Source organism: Saccostrea echinata, unplaced genomic scaffold (assembly GCF_033153115.1).
Source record: "Saccostrea echinata isolate AGI-Se365-2 ecotype Australia unplaced genomic scaffold, CSIRO_AGI_Sech_v1 ptg000020l, whole genome shotgun sequence".
Taxonomy (NCBI): Eukaryota; Metazoa; Mollusca; class Bivalvia; order Ostreida; family Ostreidae; genus Saccostrea; species Saccostrea echinata.
In genome coordinates, this window is record NW_026889769.1 from 5918908 (window position 1) to 5937765 (window position 18858).

The following is an 18858-nucleotide window of genomic DNA, read 5'->3' on the forward strand; positions in this document are numbered from 1 at the left end:
TCTGTTTTACAGATGTTCTACAGAGTCGTACATCTCTGGCTATGTCTTTTCCTCTCAAGCAGAAAGCGAATTTCATTAAGAAAATCATTTTCTGTCAGTTTTTTTTTTTTTTTTTTTTTTTTTTTTTTTTTTTTTTTTTTTTTTGCTTTTCAGCAGAAATGATCTATATTTAAAGTGCTTGCGTCAAAGACGGATGTCCGTTATACTAGCTGGTCAAGCATATCGATCTGTGATTGTGATTCGGGTATGAATTTACACAGGTGTTTTCGATAATCATACCTTTGTTTGTGCATGATTTTTTAAGAATAGTGTAACATTTCTATGCCATGGCAGCCGTTTGTATTGTTATTTGAACAATGCGCCCGATTCTTATGTGTTGTAAATGATTGATGAGATTACAAGGCCACGGGGAGAGTCTAACAAAAGAGCCCCAATTGCTGCTATCCGGATAAGTCTCTGAGGTCTCCATATACAATCGGCACCAGCAAAAATGAACAAAGTCAAGGAAAAACACCAGCATCTGGTGTTATATTCATGACACCAAAGCATTGCATAATTTTATGGTTCCACGTAAGGGAATTTTCTAATTTATCTCGTATCCATTGTTTTAGTTTTGTGTGCAAATAGAGTAAAAATATATTACATAATAATAAGGTGAAATATTTATGACTTTCGTTTAGAGTGTGAAAGTCTGCGAATTCGCAGAAAAAATTAAGATATATGAAAAACGTTAATTCTTCGTTGGCAAAATTTTTTGTGGTTTTATTATTGGAATTGCCTCTAATGAGTTAGAACCGCAAATCGAATGGACAAAGACATCAATCATAAACACAGTTTTACATTGCCATTCTGTTAAAGAACACGATGAATCATATAGAAAGATGCAATTCAACAAACTGTGCTTGAAAGACATCTAAGGTCGTCAATTCTTCGTAAAATATGACAACCATGTTTTGACCTCTTATTAGACGCAAATAAAAGACATCTTTGACGATTTACCACACTTGAATTGTAATATCTTCTTTTTCGGCGGGATGATATTAATCCCTGGGATATATCGCAGATAATTACCCCCAACAAATCGAATTTAAGCAAAGTAAAAAGAAGGATCAGCATGGAGATAGCTTCAACCATGTTCCTGTTAAGTGTAGGATTTTATATCCCAGCTGATATCATTAAATTGTCCTAAATTAGTGTTCACCATTGAGTATAGATTTTTCAATAGGAATATTGGAGAATGCCCGCCATTGTCATTTTACAACGACATGTGCGAGGAGCAGTAGGATCAATATTTCGCTATGTCCGCGCACGCATCTGGAGTTTTTAAGGAAGGAACGTTAGCGAATGCTACATATAAACAGAAGTGATACCTATGTCAAGTTTACATACTTATAGCTACGGACTGTACCAAGAAAAGTCAAGGTATAAAGTACCTAGAGTAATGCATCATTTCAGCTGTACCGCTCTCCAGTAACGTCAGCATCCCTCCCCGACCATGAATAATCGCGTTACTGATATATGTGAAAGTTGGACATATGGCGAATTACTGGGATGAAATCACCCATGTGTGGCAATTTCAAATGATGATATTTCGACAGGAAAATGGTACGCTGTCAGCGGATCTTCTGTTAAAGAACAGTTGAGAGTAAAATCAATAGGGAAAACTGCATTCTTTAAAGAGACAAGGGACAATTAGCAGAGCGTGAGTGGATTAGTACCATATGATCTGAACAGCTTAACACGGGATACAAATTAGCAGTGATGTTAGATGAACTCTTGTTTTGTGGACGTCAGTCATCATTTAGGGGGCAGCGCGGTTGGATTTTGCACTGTGTCCTGGATTAATCTTGCACCATGTGCTTTACTTTTCCTGCACTGTGTTTGCCAGTTTAAGCCTCTGTTGTTTCTATCTTTCACAATCAGATTTGCTCATCTGATTTGCAGGATATTTTCCAAATTTAGTCAACAGGCTATTCTCTGTCCAGGAATAATTGTCGGATATTGACACTGGAAAAAGGTAAGTTTATAACTTGTTTTTTTTTTTTTAATTTAGGAAATAGCACGGTTTTAAAAGAGAACCGCTGGGTGCTCTGTTTCAAATGCAAAGGGATTCTTATTGATGAAAAGCGCGTGCGATTTTGTTTGTATGTAATCAGGTAGCAAATAAAACATATTTACATAGGTCTTTCATCTGGCATCAATATGTTTTCACTTAACTGACACACCATTAACGTTTGAGTAAACACATGTGAGTAAATCTGGTCGTAGAATATTTATACCATGTTTTAAAACATAATTGATATAAACAAAACCTTTTCCGGTCAAGTTAAACAAAGCTGTCAAGAATATATTCGATTAGTGTTTTGGTTAATATTCAAACTGCTGCAATATTTAAAAATATCGCCCAGAAACACATTAATTTTCAAGATGTATAATATCCACCGGTATGATGTCATAGATATCTGCAACATTAAAAGATTCTTAGATTTTATCAAGGAGGCGTGTAATTAGGGCATAATTTATTTAGACCTATGTATGATTTTAGATATGCTAAAGATCGGCTTAAAGATAATGAAGATAGTTCCAACAAAATTTTACACTAATGCTGTATGGGTAATTTTTCATTCAGTGCACTTCATAACACAGAAATCTCAATGAAATTTGTGGCCTTTGCCGCGCGATCAAACAGCTAAATCGTTTGTTGCCGAGACTCAAAGCGCGGGGAATTTTCCGACAGCGTGAAGAGATTATGCAATTTAAGTACTTCCGATAATTATGAAATATCAAAAATTATTTTCATATTTTCCGATTAGAGAGGGAAATACGCCGGATCAATAAGCGTTCGTTGCGGGTGTTGAATAAGATAGAGACGTATCAATAACCCCAGTGTTTTTGTCATCAAACGTGCAAGCCTAAAATAGAAAAGTATAACTGTCAATTTTATACCTTTCATACAGAAAAGGTGCTGAAAATGTAATGATGGTGAGAGGAGAGAGGGTGTCATCATAGGTGTAGGTATCTACTGTGCAAGAGAACAATAAGTAGATCAAACACATTTAATTTGCCGTTCATCTTACGAATAACTTGTTCAAAGTCGCAGTTACATGTAAGATAATAATGAAAAGAAATGAAATATACCAGAAATACTGAGCTTTATTTTCAAAGTTATGTTGAAAATGATTACAGGACAAGAATTAAATTGTTCTTTAATCTTTTTAAACTTCAGACTAAAAGTTATTAAATGAGAACAATTAAACGTGCCTGTACAAAAAAGGAAGATTTTTAAAAGGAGGTTTATTTGTACATGGATTTCTTGTAACTGTAGGGAATATTTTATTACAACACGGCGTTATTATTTACATATCTTCGATAATTTTATCGATGAACGATTTACCAGTTAATTTCCTTGAATTTGTTTTTCTTAATTTCGTTTCCCAAGTGAAATATTATTTTAAAAAAATACTGATTTAGATTTAATTTTTGATACAGATTGATGACTTGTGTTCTATTGTTAGCGTTGTATTCTATTTGATTTTGATTTATTTGACCTTGATGCCAGACTAAATGTCTTTGTGATGTTACTTAAAGAATATTCCTGGCATTAGTTTAAGCTCTACAAGACATGATTATGATACAATTCACATGCCTTGTCCCTGTGTAAAGAAAATACAGCAGGGAATTAACAACCTGTTCAACCTATGTCGTGTAATCAATTAAATTAGTGAAATATAATCAGTTCATTTGTATAAAATAAATGAATTCATTTCCGACGAAAGTTGTATTAACATACTAGCAATATTAATACAGGAAAAAAATCAATCCCTGGAACCGAATTCTGTCTACTGTCCGCTCCAGTGATGGTGATCTTCCTGGAGCTCAGGCTAAACATTCGTGAAAACTAAGACAAACGCGAATCCAAAATATAATGTTTTCCTGTCTGTAGCGACACACCCAAAATAATTTGCTTAAAGCGTGTAAAACATGTAGGAGTATAGAGTGTAGATTTTTGAAATGTCCAACATTTACATTTCCAAGGAAGCATTTAAGTAAACGATTGCGCACTGACTTAGACAATCACATACACCTGGGATCTATAGTATGTACAGTCAAGGGATGGTAATTTTTTTGTAGAGTAAAATGTAAAATCTCGTTATTTGTTATAAGCTAACAATATAATATTTTTTTAATTGATGACTTTCCCATTGAATGATTTTTTATTAAACAAGTTACTTAAGAGATTAAAATTACAGCGCCAGCTAAAATTTGATTGATTTTTAAACGACGTATTTGTCGATTATTGATCGGTCTTCATCTGTGCCAAACAGAATCGGAAGAATCAGGTAGTTTAGTTATTAGAGCAGATCTAGTTTACATTGCATAACTCGGGGTGCATTTACCTACAGGAAGTCAGTTCTCAGATAATATCGATCCCGATCAGAAATGTTCACCTACAATTAGTCAATTAACTTTACCCAAGAGAATTTAATTTCATGTTAACAATATCAGTTGTTCGTAAATATCAAGCCTTAGCCTTATAATACAACTCGTTGATAATTAATTTTTTATGACTAGATCCGGAAATAGTTAGACTCTTGTTTTATATAGGATGATAAACAGTAACGAAACTTACAAAGCACTTTTTCAATTAATAATGCACTGCTGATATGTCAAACATGAATTATACACATTGTTTTGTGAAATTTAATTGTTTTCTTTGACAACACATGAGTCTAGAAAGTTGTCAAAGGGAACAAAATGTCTTTCTATTGAATATTTTTACTGTGCTACATGTATAAGTAAGTCATGTTTTCGATACTGCGCTCTCTCTCTCCGCTGCTTTTTTTATATATGTATACTGACCTGGTCATGGCACTTACAGTTAGCGTCAATGCAATGGACTTATTTATTCGAGGTTTTTTTTTCATAGGTTTTTTTCCAAAAGTCAAGAGACAATTGGGGCTGGGGACGTTAAGTTAGAAAAGTAATTAATCTTTGCAACGAAGAACATAGTGGATTGTCACTGTTGAGAAAATAATAGTAATTCTCGCTGAGAAATGAACGATTGTTTGTTCTTTGATTGTGGATAATTTCTAAAGCTAGCTTGTTTGACCGAAGCTTACGACGACAATGGCCACTTAAAAGTTAATGAACTTTCTTGGACATCGGCAAACTGAGATCGTTCTACCAAAGTAGTTTTGTAATCTGTATGTTGTTATTATGTTGACTCATTATTAAGAAAAATTAAAATAAATAAATGAACAAATAAACTATTACTTACTTACTTAAGAATATAGCAAGGTTGATCTTCTACTTAAGTAAAACCTTGATACGTGAATGACTTTAGTGTGTGCTTGACACGTGATCAGGAGCACGTGAAATTTCCGAAACCTAAGTCCTAACTTCGTGAAAAGCTTGGTGTCGTTAATAGCTAATTAGAGCAACAATAAAGTTGTTATAACTACCCATTAATACTCGGTAGGGGTCGAATTCATCTGTTAATATCAGAAATACGCTTGATCTTTGTAGAAAATTATACCCGCTATCGGTATCGGGTAGATTAAAGTCGCATAAAAACCCTTCATCAATGCATACCAAAGGATAATCATTGCGCTGTATGACAACAGCTTGTGTTTCTGTATATATGAACATGTAAGGCATTTTTTCCTGGAAAATAAATGTCTTGTATACTGTGTAAATGGTATTTTGAAACTATACAAGATACAAGATACAAGATATTTTATTTACCAATCAAGGGCCCCGAGAGGCATTTCCACATATATAAATGCACAATTTAAACATAATTCACAATATACATTTCATGTTTTATATATATATATATATATATATATATATATATATATATATATATATATATATATATAAGTGGTTTCCGAAAGGAAATGTACATGTAGACTATACAAACTATATAACGAATCCTAGCCGCTTCTTTGGATATGGCAACAAATCATTCAATAGCTGACTATGTGGGCTTTTTTTTGAAAATGTAAGCTTGTGGATTTTTTCAATATACACAATGTAAGCTAACAAATATCTATCTTGATTTTTTTTTTTTTTTTTTTTTTGCATGGGAGTCGTTTACGTGCTTTTGACACATTACTTGGTTACAAGTGTCTAGAAAAATATGTGCAGTAAGAATAAATTTATATTTCGTTCTTTCGCCTTTTACATTTTGAGATTTCCGAGCAATCGAGTATGAATTTCCGTTCGGTTAAATCAGGATTATTTTCTTAAAATATTAATTATACCATATGAAAAATTAAGAATGTTCGCTAAGAAAATGAATTAGAGAATTTTATGAGCATCATCGTGACCTTATATGCCTTAAAAGACGATTATCGAAACTACAAATGACGCGAGCAACCCTTAATTGAATTCTCAGGGGGTTCATAGAAAAATAAACACTGGACTAATTTGTTTATTCATCAGCATTAACTGCGATCTTGAGGCACTACTTTCACAGTTAATGGTGATTGTTTTCAAGTGATAAAAAGACCAATCCTTTTCCGTTTTACTTCTGTTGAAAAAAAATTGGGTAGTTCCTTAATCAAATTCTTTGAACGAAACGCACCACTCCACATACATGTAGACATCAAAATTATATCCAAAAGGGGGATTAACAAAAAGGCGTTCGTATCCTTTTGTATCTGGTACTTCTGATTCTGATGGTAATATTGAATTTGAATTCTTATCATTATAAAAAATTAATTCAAACTGAAATATCCGCACGTAGGTGTTTAAACTTTTGATTCAACAAAGCCTAGTTATTTGACAGAAATACCCATATACTTGTAAAATTACAAGCATGCGTCTTTTAAAGGATTCCATGTTAATCGTGAAAAAAGCACACAGCATGCGATGAGATAATTATACACTGTCATAGATATTTCCTTCTTATGTATCCCGTTGGCTCCTGGCCGTGGACTGTTGCAGTAGAATTAGAGGAATTGTTCTTTGTGATTCCGATAGCATGTTCTTGCCATAGCTGTCCTTTTTGTGACCTTCTTAAGTGGCATCTTGTTAATGATATCTGACAATTTCTTCAGCGTTTAGTCTAATCATGTTGACTTGATCGTACCAATATATTTTTTTCTTGATATTCTACGTTTCCCGATGAATTCCTTCGTCATTTTGTCCATAGAAATAAAATAAATTTTCAAAAAATTAGGGATTTTTTATCTTCAACGAAGAGTGACGTTGATATCTTTATTTTAGACTTTATTAACTTTAGCAAGTGAAAATTGTAGGTCGATGATCGAGTCAAAGAAAGACCCCGAAGATTTAACATATTGTTGGAAGTAAGTGTTACCCTAAACGTAAAACGCCGTATACCGACGAGGAAATAGGCTTTATTATATACCCAACTGTGTTTCACTCAATTTTACTGTTGATTTCGCGCAATCGTGCCTCTCTGAAACTGATGACGTACATGTAGTATAAAGTATACGTGACGTTTTTTCTTGCCTATCAAAAAGTTCCTTGAAAATATGCTTTGTTTGATAAATAAAAGTTATATAATCGATCCCAAAAGTTTTCTTTTATTATATTTTGCTATTTGTAGAGGGGTTTATAATAAATTTATCATTATAACAGTAACTTGATCAACTTGACGAGACACGAAGCGTCTCGTTTGATTTGATCCGCGCCTGTCAATTCGACGCGATACGACTCTTCGGATCAAGTTACTGTTATAATAATATATATTTATTTATTAGTCTAATCAATGGTACAGACTGTTCAAACTATAATAGTTTAAAAAAAATAGAAATTCATTTATTACAAACTTCTAAAATTATTTAAGTTCCAGTCAGTCACCTCAGAGCTGATCTATGTAGTCTAGATAATCTTGCAATGATGTAAGCAGTTTTCCTGGTGACAGAAAATCATTCTGTGATATAATAAATACATCACAATAAGTAAACGGACTTGGTGAGGCTAACACTGACATAAAGCTTTCCATATATGTATCTAAGCCGTCTATATTTAGATCAAGATAATGCGATTTACGTACGCAGTTTACACCTCAGTATCCCCAGCCTCCGTAATTTTAAGTAACCTATACATTGTATTATCCATGTATACATGTTTTTATTTAGTTTAGGCGAATCTAATTTTATTTCTGCGGGTGTGAATAATCACCCATAAAGACGGGAGGTGTAGCATTTTTCGCCCATCGATGATGGGATATATGGTTAACCAGAAAACAACCATGGTTCCGTCAAATTTCATTTTGTGATTTACATGAATTATTAAAGAACATAAAACCCTCGTCTGATCCCTCCGTAACACACAAGATAGCGATTCATATCTGAATGTGGTTAGCGATATCAAGATTAATGAAAAATGCATGTAGGTAATCAATCTGAAACCACGAGTGATTTGCGCTTCAAATACTGTTTTCCTTTAAGTTTTGTTTGTAAGTGGTGAATTTTTACCCTACAAACACCAAGAATTCGGTTTACGTGTGAGACACGTGTTTACCTCTGCTAACATTTCCATTGATCCGATATCCCAGTATTCGAAGACCTTTCTTAGGACAATGTATGTGTGCTAAGACGAAATAAATGTTTAACTATGTCTTAATTATAGCTAATAACAACTAATTAGTATGAGTTTGAGGCGTATTTATTTCTTATGATAACGTATGCACATTACACTAAATGGAAGAATATCACGCAACACTGTTCTCCGTGCACGCGATGCAGTCATCCATACTCTATCACTACAGTTCAATGGTTTCTAGGGGCAAAAATCAATGCTTTGAAAGTGAGTCTTATACACTTAATTGTTATACTTTTACAATACCCAATACCCAATTACACCTTTATTTTTTATGTTTTATTCTACAGGGTATAAAACAGACGACATAAAAAGGACAATTCTGCCTTCAACAAGATATCTCTTTTGCGACATTCCATAAAAGGGTCACCACACGCCACTTCCGTTTCTCATCTACCTCAACATTCCCCTTAACCTTAAAGTGTACCAGTTTACAGAATACCACTTATTACCATTAAACCTAACATTCCAAAAAAGGCAGAATCCTAACATAGAGGAAATGTGATTTCAACCTGAGAATTAAGTTCTTGGAAAAGGCAATCGTATTACTTATCTCCGAAATTTACATGTTTATCAAATTCTTTGTGAGCAAAGTAAAATGCAATTATTGTGTCTCTGTTCTTTGAATCATTGAAAATCACCCTATGGTGTTCTTGTGGAGGATACGGAGAATGGCGAAATGAGAAAAGACACCTCCCCTGACATGACACTCTGAAAGTTTTGGCGCTCTCTCGGACATGGCTGAGAGGCGATGAAGAAGCAAAACGTCCGGACTTTATCTCTCATTGTTTGTACCTTCACGTACCTCTTGGTGGGAGCCGCTGTCTTTGACGCCCTGGAATCGCAGAACGAAAGTGACGTCAGGAGAGAACTAAATAGCGATGAAATGAAGCTTAGAACTAAATGCAATATCAGCTCAAAGGAATACGAAGATCTCAGAACCATCATATGGAAAGTTCAACCCTACAAAAATGGTCGGCAATGGAAATTTGCTGGTGCCTTCTACTTCTCTCTCACAGTTATCACTACAATAGGTAAGGCTGAATTTTCTCATGTCCCGCAGCAAAACATAGTTTGCATATTTAGGGAAGTAATTTGTTTGAAAGAGTATTGCTGCTTGCTATTCATTGCACAAACAAATATTGCTTTTGCATATTTCCCCTGTGGTTATACTTGATTACTGTGCTTTTCTGTACACCAAATTGCAGATTTGCTCCAATTACAAATTGCGCCATTTTCCAATTGTGGACTTGCCCCAATTCAAAAATGACACGTCAGTCTGCTTTAGATTAGAAAAACTTTACGTAAAACTGGTTTTCAATACAGAGTACCGCTGTACATGTATGAACCAAATTTAATTTGCTAAAATATAATTAATAAATGGAAATGTATGCTGAAGAACCGTTCGCAGAGCTTGTCTAGTCGAACACATGGTGTTCTGGTTACCCGTTTTTGCTCGCAAAAATGGGTCAATTGTTTCGACTCATTTCATTTTATCGGAGAAAATTTGAATTGGAATATTTTTTTTTTTAAAAAAAAGGTATATCTGGGGAACCACACAAACAGTGTCTATGTAATGGTAATGCTTCTGAAAAAAATCCTTAAATGATGTTTTAGATAATTAAGCCATTCATGGTGTTCAGCCTTTCTAATTTCAACCATTGATTCTTTGTAAATTATTTCCTTCCATTAAATTAATTCATAAAATGAACAAATATCTGCAAATTTGTTCTCTCAAACATTGAAAATTAATTATCTTTTCTCAGTTTATAATAAATATTGATATTATTTATAAACTACAACATAGGATCAAGATGGCTCTGTGGTAGCCTATATGGCATCAAAATGCCTTCATGCATTCTTTCATGTGTTTTTGCTATTGTATAGATCCATAGTATCATAGATCCTGACATTGTATTTGATTGGTCATTTAAAAAAAAATCAGTTGCATCTGATTGGTCTTTTTTTAAAAACAAATCAGTTGCATCAGATTAGTCATTTAGAATAAAATATCAGTTGCATGCGACTGGACATTATTTGAACAGATCAATAATATTGCATTTATTGGTCATTATCACCTCCAGAAACAAATCAGTTGTATCTTATTCGCCTTCCTTTGAAATAAATCAGTTGCTTCGATTGGTCATTAATTTAAACAAATCAGTAATATGCGATTGGTTAATGTTTTGAAACAAATCAGTTGCATTCATCGGTCATTTTTTGAAACAAATCAGTTGCATCTTTTGGTTATCCTTTGGAACAAATCAGTTGCATCTGATTGAAATAATCCAAATTTTAACTACAGACGGGTTTCTTACCGACTCATTTACTTGATAGTAACTTTGTAACACTGGTCTTTAATAGACTTTTTTATTTACAAAAAAGGGGGGAAAATCTCACTTTTGGTATCAGGAGTATCCATCCAAACTAGGAGATTGCTTGGTCAGACATACTCATATAAAGATGACATGATTTGATAAAAGATGTTTGGGCAGTGATACTTACGATTTCTAATAATTATATTAATGTGTTCCAAGTGGCCATATACTTGTTATGTATTTTGTAAATTCTCAAAAAAGTCTAAGTTTAAACTTGCTGCGAAAGTACTAAAAACGCAACTGCATATTACATAACATGATGTTCTAAATGGAAAAGTCGTAGAAGCTATCAAATTAAAGCTACTATCTGATTGAGCAAAGTGTATTACCATCAAACGCAAAGAGGCGTCAGTCTGGAAGTCTATATAAGCAATTACTTTCATTTGTTATTATTTACTGTAAACTCTTGGAAGTGAGTGTACATACAAATTCTCGACGTATCAGCAATATCGATACAGTAAAATACACTTAAAGATAAATTAAGGTGCTTCACTGTTGTAGACGACTAGAAATTAGCCTTGTGTGTCTCACATTTTGAGATAAGCGTGTTTCTCTATGAAAACAAAAGACAAATGAGAAGATAGCCGTCTAGTTATTACTTCCATTTTTGTAAGATTCCAATTTAAAATGAAAGCATATCCATACAACATTTGATATTTTATCTTTGGAAATTATGTTATTCTTGTCGTGTTCTCTGCATTTCAAATTATTGGAATAAATCTGATTTAAGTGTTTCAATAAACAATTTCTCACTGTAAAAATGCGCTATATCATGATTTTTTGTGCTTTATCATCTTTGCCCACAAGGTTTGACGGAGGATATTTGTCCATTTTTTGTAAGCAATATAAATCAAAAACAGAAAGAATGTTGATTTATTTCTTTTATGTATGGAATACATTAAAGTAAGATTTAGAAGCGTATCTAAATATAAAAAAAGGGTTACGAAGACTTTGGTAAATGTAAGCGCACTTTGGGTATTTTCTTGGTTTTGTAGATTTCTAGAAGACGATTATAGTATGCATTTGAAAAGCTAGAAATATTGTTCAACTTAAAAGATTGTGGGATATAAAATGTATTTTTTTTTTCAAACTGGAGGGCGTATAATTTTCCCATGAATCAAGCCAGAAATAAGATCGATTACAGTCGGTATTTTTGCTGGCTACTTTGATAAAAAGATGTTCCATCTTCCCAATAACTCGTGAAAATCCGTCTTACTTCCTTTCTTTGCCGTCACAACCATAAGCCGGGGAACAGCTCGGGGGCTTGTTTGTTTGCGAAGCACGATTTATAGATGGTTTCGCGTCTTGAAAATATGCTAAAAATAGGGATATCTTGCCAGAAATTGTCTTGCTTAAGATCGATTTCATCTAAGATTAGCATTAATTCACCCTCAATATTTCGGTTAAACGCCGATCTGTTTGCAAAGATATCTGGTATTTGTTTTTGAATTGACTTCACGGAGTAGATTTTTCGTCAATGCTAAAAGGCTGAAGAAAAGCGCTGTGTATTCATCAATATTTAATAAAACAGAACACTGCAATTTCTACATGGTTTAATTAAACCGCTATCGAAAGTTGTATCTTATCGGCTTTCAATTGCGTGATTTTTTTTCTTTGAATTCCCAAGTCATTAAAATTAACCTGAAATATTCATTCATGAAATATTCAATGATCAAAGCACTATAGACACATTTACATAAAAAAAACTTTTTTCAATAAAAACAGGAAAAGGACTTTTATTCCTTTATTAATATTAAAACCCCTTTTTGCTTATTCTGCGTAATTGATACGAAATCATAAAATATGGACGAGGTGGTTGTTATCTTTTGTTGGATATATCTGAAGAATAAAGGTATAAAAGCCACATTCAGTCTGAAGCAATGTTACAGAATGTTTACAGTTAGTAAGTGCAAAGTATACGTATCTGTATCTGGTCATATACTGGGCCCCATCCTTTAATGCTTGTCGACTTCACAACCTATGAAATCTTTATCGATCATTAACGGACAATAATTCTTTTGGAGACGCTGATCGCACCCGTGAAAAATGTCGTCGTGTTACTATCGATATGACCATGTTATTACTTTACCGATATGTCGTGTAATTAAGTCAATATGTCATTCCGATTAAAACTGAACTCCGAGGTGCGTGTCGAAGTCCGTGGCCTTTTACTCGATTCTTCATTAACTCCTTGTTTAACAATATCAGACGTGCTTTAATTATAAATAGATCTGACAGTACGTACTGCCAGGATAGCAGTAAATGACTTTGTCTATAGTGACAGATCACTAAGTAATATTGGAAACCAACAGCGGAATCGACTGAAGTCCACAATGAATCTTGTATTAGAGATATGTGGATTTCTTTTCACCTCAGTACAATAATTAGATTGTTTTATGAATGAAATTCAATTTTATGCTTATATTTTTTCAGATATTTTAGGAAGGATGTATTTGGAATTTCAAAAAATTGACCTATAGGAGAGAACAATTTGTCGGAAAAGGTCACATTTCAAAATCAATGTCAATTTGCTATTTTCTACCGTAAATATGTCTTAATTTTTCATTTGCATTTTGAATCTGAAATTTATTGCGTGCAATGTAAAAATTTTCCTTCAAAGATGACTATAGCAACATTTTCCCTGTTAAAGCACCGATTTTTGCATTAATTTTGACCTAGAAATCCTCCAGGGCAGGCCTGCCCTTAAACAAAATAATGATACAGGTGTATTGTGAAAGCTTGGGATCTAAGAATAATTTGAAATAGGATTTTTGTCCTGGTGTTGAAAATCACAAAAATGCCAACAAAAATAAGTAAACCTATTTTTGAGAATTTGGATCATAATGCATATTTAAACACGCTGTTTTCACGGTCATAAAAGTGTTTCATAGATAGTTATATAGATTATTTTAAACGTAAAGATTTAAACTTTTAATGTAACAATAACTCAGATGGTTAGAGTGGTGACTCGTCATAACGCAGTTACATTTGAAGAGTCGTGGTTCGAATCTACCAATCGCCACACTTTTACATGTACAGTTTAAATTCTCGTATTTTCACACACAATTTTTTTTTTTTTTATAGGGCTTGAGTTTTTTTTCCTTCAATTACCTATCTTAAATGCATGTTCCTTTTTGTATACTAAATATTAAAGACAAACCGTAAATAAATCCTTTGTAACTTAAGGTTCACTGATACTCTGATAAGAGAGATAACTCTAATTTGTTATAAATGACTATTATTCTTAATCGGCCATTGTCATCAAATTTTGCCCCGTGAGGTATGCTGAAATTGCGGGCATTTTAATTAAAAATTAGAATTTTTTTGGATTATCATATTAGCATCATGGAAAGATTTTATAAGAGCGAACAGATGGATAACGAACCTTAAACGAAATTCATGAGGAACTATACCTAAGTGTAGCACACTTTCTTCGAGGAAAAGAATCACTCACGTGTTTCTCAATACATTCTTGTTTACAATGAGCTGCGATTGATACATCTGAAGAATTTGATACCTTAGATTCTAATCAATTATGTTCCGTCTGTACTATTGGTGTATTTTACGTAGTGAGCTGAATATATTTACAATTACATGTACTTTTGAAGTCAGTAGTCTCAATTAAGATCCCAGTCGAAGTTTTTAAACAGTTTGGCTATGCATATTTAGTAACTGTATTCCGAGAAAGGAATAACTACATTTATGTAGCCTAAATTCATTGACCAGAACGGTGATCGATAAACTTTATGTAAAGACTAAAACCAATCCGTCCCTCGCTATATTTATAACGAACTGATCCTTAAGGCCTATATTTATGTAGTTGGGTAATAAGGTATATTATTTTGTGGAGAATTCCTTGTTGTGATTCTACATTGGCTACTTAAGAAATGAAAAAGATGAAGATAACGAACAATGATCGATCTCAAAAATCGATAAACAATACAATTCTGTGAAGAGGGCATAAAACACGGACCCCTGGAAATTCCAGAGGTGGGATTAGGTGCCTAGGAGGAGTAAGCATCCCCTGTTGACCGATCAAACCCGCCGTTAGCCATATGTATGGACCAGGTAGACGAAACATTTCGTTGTTAAATTCAATATTTAAAAAAAGTTTAAGAATTGGCATGAAAAAATATTAATTACGGATCAGTAATGCTTAGTACATGTATCTGCTGACTTCATTTATTTTACTTACCTAATTAATGCGTCAGTAAGTAAATCTTATAAAACTTTTTTAATTTTACTTATATTTTAGTTAGTATACAGGGTATGCAGGCTAAGCCTTTTTGAGTCCTCTCCAAGTATGGATCTCTTTCTCAGGAAAATACACTCTTGCATGAAGTCCTTTTTTTTGTCGATTGTATGATTGTTTGTTTGTTTGTTTTTTGAAGGCATATGTCTTAAACATTAGTCTTATATTCCTTATCACAATTCGAAAATCAGTCTATTTGATTGATTTAATTCCTGACGTAGTTTTTCACACGATAACTAGGATATGTGAGCTCATACAACAGACTTAATACAATTCTTTGTAATAACAAACTGGTTGAGGTTTATGTTTCGTTGCAAGCTTATAACAGTGTTTGAATTACACAACACTTAGACTTAAATAATTTGCTTTCCCTTTACTTATGTCGTTGATAATGATAATGATATATACAGTTAGAGGTAAATTTCCATTGTGATGATGCAGTTCAAATACATAATCCTTGACTATTGTGATATGCATCACCAGTTATTTGAATACAAGAACGATTATCCGCATGATCAGTGTTCATGATCAGTCGTCTGTTGAGGGACTCTGTCATTATGTGGTATACCGGTTTGTATAGCAAACAGCCAACATAACCTTTTAGATCTTAAGAGGGCTGGGTGGTTGTGGCCATTTTCAGACTATATTGATCTCCTTTAGAAGAAGAGCTCCATATAAAGATACACAAAAAGGATCAAATTTTAAAACTAAAATGTATAAAATTTTTGTTTGCCAAATGATAGTTGACAGCTTAAGATATCATATCTAAAAAATTAAGTTATATCTGATGGTTAATTTGTTGACCCCCAGCCTCCTTAATCCTAACAAACCTCAATATTTATAACAGATACTTCTTCCAACAGTAGATTTCACCTTTTATTTACATCCGAGTAAAATGTCATGTTTACAAATTATACAAGGAAAAAAAACTTTTATAGCATTTTAATTAATGCTATTTGTGGGTTACATCTATAAAGATTAATTTTGAAATGTTCTCTTTAAAAAAAAAATTCTATGGCATGTCAAAGTTGCAATTCGATCTTTTCCATTCGTATTCTATAATTCTCCATTTGTATTGTACATGTTACAATTTGTATGGTATACTTTTTTATTTTTATTCTAAAATTTCTTTTTTTTTCTATTTGTATTGAATATTTTTTCTATTTGTATTGAATATTTTTTTTTTTAATTTGTATTCTTTAATTTCTATTTGTATTCTGTAATTTCTATTTTCATTCCATACTTCGTCAATGTTCTCCATCATTTGAAATTTTACTGCAAACTTTACATAAGCACAAATATCATGAATATTGTATATTTTCCATTTGTATTGTGTAATACACCATTTGAATTCTACACTGTTTCAATTTGTATTGCATGTGAATCCCATTTGTATTCAATAATACAGATGGAATTCACGTACAATACAAATTGAAACATTATGAAATGCAGGTGGTGTATTATAACAAATAGAAAATATACAATACAAATGGAAAATATACAATACAAATAGAATATAGAATATAAATAAAATTATACAATACAAATGAAAAATTATAGAATACAAATGGAAATTAATACAATACAATAAATGAAAATTTATAAAATACAAATTTTAAAAAATACACAATACAAATAAAAACAAGAAATACAAATGGAAAATTATACAATTCAAACGAAAAATTATGCAAAACAAATTGTGAAGTGTACAAACAAATAGAAAATTATACAATACAAATGGAAAAATTTGAACTTTGTAACATTTGACGTGTCATATTAAGATATCAGAGTATCGTGATGCAAACATTCAGGTAAATTGTTAATTCATTTTTTTAAAAAAGTTAAACCTTAAAAGACCTTTGATCAAGGTTTTCTAAGATACCAATCTGCAATATCTAATCAAAATGGAAGCCCTATACATATGGACGAAATATTTTCTCATAAGAGTTACTGAGAGGGAAAAAAAGTTTGCAGTGCTTCAATATGACATAAAACATGTACTAAATCGATTGTAAACAGTCAAAAAGAGAAATTGATGGCAAACAACAGTAAACATAAAACAAACAAACAATATACAGTTCTGTACGGAATGGGGCCAAGTAAAACAGTTTTACCGTTAGCGAGAGGGAACTGAACATGTATTGAGCTGATCTTCCTTAGAAACTAATGAGGATAAACGTGCAATCACGAACGTTAATTAGTGTGTGTTGTTCTATTAATTAAGCTTATGAGGAAAAGGGGGAAGTGCCAGCGTTCACTGCTCTACGACAAACTAGCCTGTCCAACCTCGTTTAGCGTCTCAGTGCATCGGGGTTTTTTTCCGTTTTTTTGTTTCAAATCCGTATTCATTCATTTATTCTCTCAAAAACCATATGAATGGTACAAGAGGTACATATATACATATTTACAATAATTATGGACGAGCAGAGATTACAGGAGGACAGACAGTGTCAAAAATTTTGATGATAAATATACACAATTTTCTTAAGAATGCTGAGTCAGTATTTGTCATTAAATTACAGAATTTTATAATATTTGGATGTACATAGTATTTCTTTAACAGAAAATCTTTTCGAATATTACAAAATACATTACATTCCAGTAAGTAATGAAATCCGTCTCCAATTTGATTATTATTACATAAATAGCACACTCTTTCATTTCTTTCAACATTATTCCATCTACCCACCTCTATGGGAAGACGATGGTTACTTGTTCTGAATTTTGAAAAGATATTTCTAAATTTTCTTGGTAAAAAGAAGGTATTTCTGCTATACCTCGAAACTGAATGATTTTATGCTCTTATTGCCTTGTACAACTGAGGCACATTTATTTATGACCTGTTATATATCAAGCGAACCCAGTGAAGCAATTACGAGATCTAGATAATAACATTTCGCGTTTTATTGCAACTAAGCAATAACTACTGTGTTCTGTATTGTTCTGCAGATGAGTCCCGCCATAATTATCACAGATCTCCCGATCCAAAAACGACCATTTTGCATGAAAAGGGGTTGGGTAAAAACGCTTTTTAGCGCAAGACAATCTGTTTCTATTCCATGTCACGCATAGGGATCTTTGTTACTGGTATAACACAATTTTATTAGCTAGTGTCTATAAATATTTTTCAAATATTTAGAAATAAGATATTTAAATTTGTTCAGTAAAATATTAATAAAGGCCGGACACTTTTGATGAAATTAAATCTATATTTCATGATAAGCCTTTTGCTGCTTATGTAACGAATTTGTACTAGGCTCTAATATACCAGGTATATATTTACTGTGAATATCTTAAATTTGAAATTAAAGAACTATAAAATTAAAATATTAATTGGACTTTCGTTGTTTTGTCGAAGATTTCTCGGTTACATCAACTTTTACAATTTAGAAACATTGTCGTGTTCTCTGAAATACCAGTTCTTACTGTGAATATCTTAAATTCGAAATTAAAGAACTAATAAATTAAAATATTAATTGGACTTTCGTTGTTTTGTCGAAGATTTCTCGGTTACATTAACTTTTAAAATTTAGAAACATTGTCGTGTTCTCTGAAATACCAGTTCTTAATAATTAATAAGCAGCAAATCAAGATTATTCAACTGAAATCGATATTTCAAGTTTAATTAGAGTTTATGCTATAAAAACATGA

At 32.5% G+C, this 18858-nt stretch overlaps 1 protein-coding gene across 1 annotated transcript in view; it reads left to right on the top strand.

Annotated features, from left to right (window-relative positions):
- The first annotated feature begins 1204 nt into the window (after window positions 1-1204).
- LOC133189990 (two pore potassium channel protein sup-9-like) overlaps window positions 1205-18858 on the top strand; it is a 33559-nt gene continuing 15905 nt past the window's right edge. Inside the window, exons 1-2 of the mRNA XM_061325447.1 lie at window positions 1205-2017; window positions 8868-9611. Of these exons, the coding sequence (XP_061181431.1) occupies window positions 9329-9611 (283 nt within the window). The 5' untranslated portion in view covers window positions 1205-2017; window positions 8868-9328. The remainder of the gene's footprint in view (window positions 2018-8867; window positions 9612-18858) is intronic.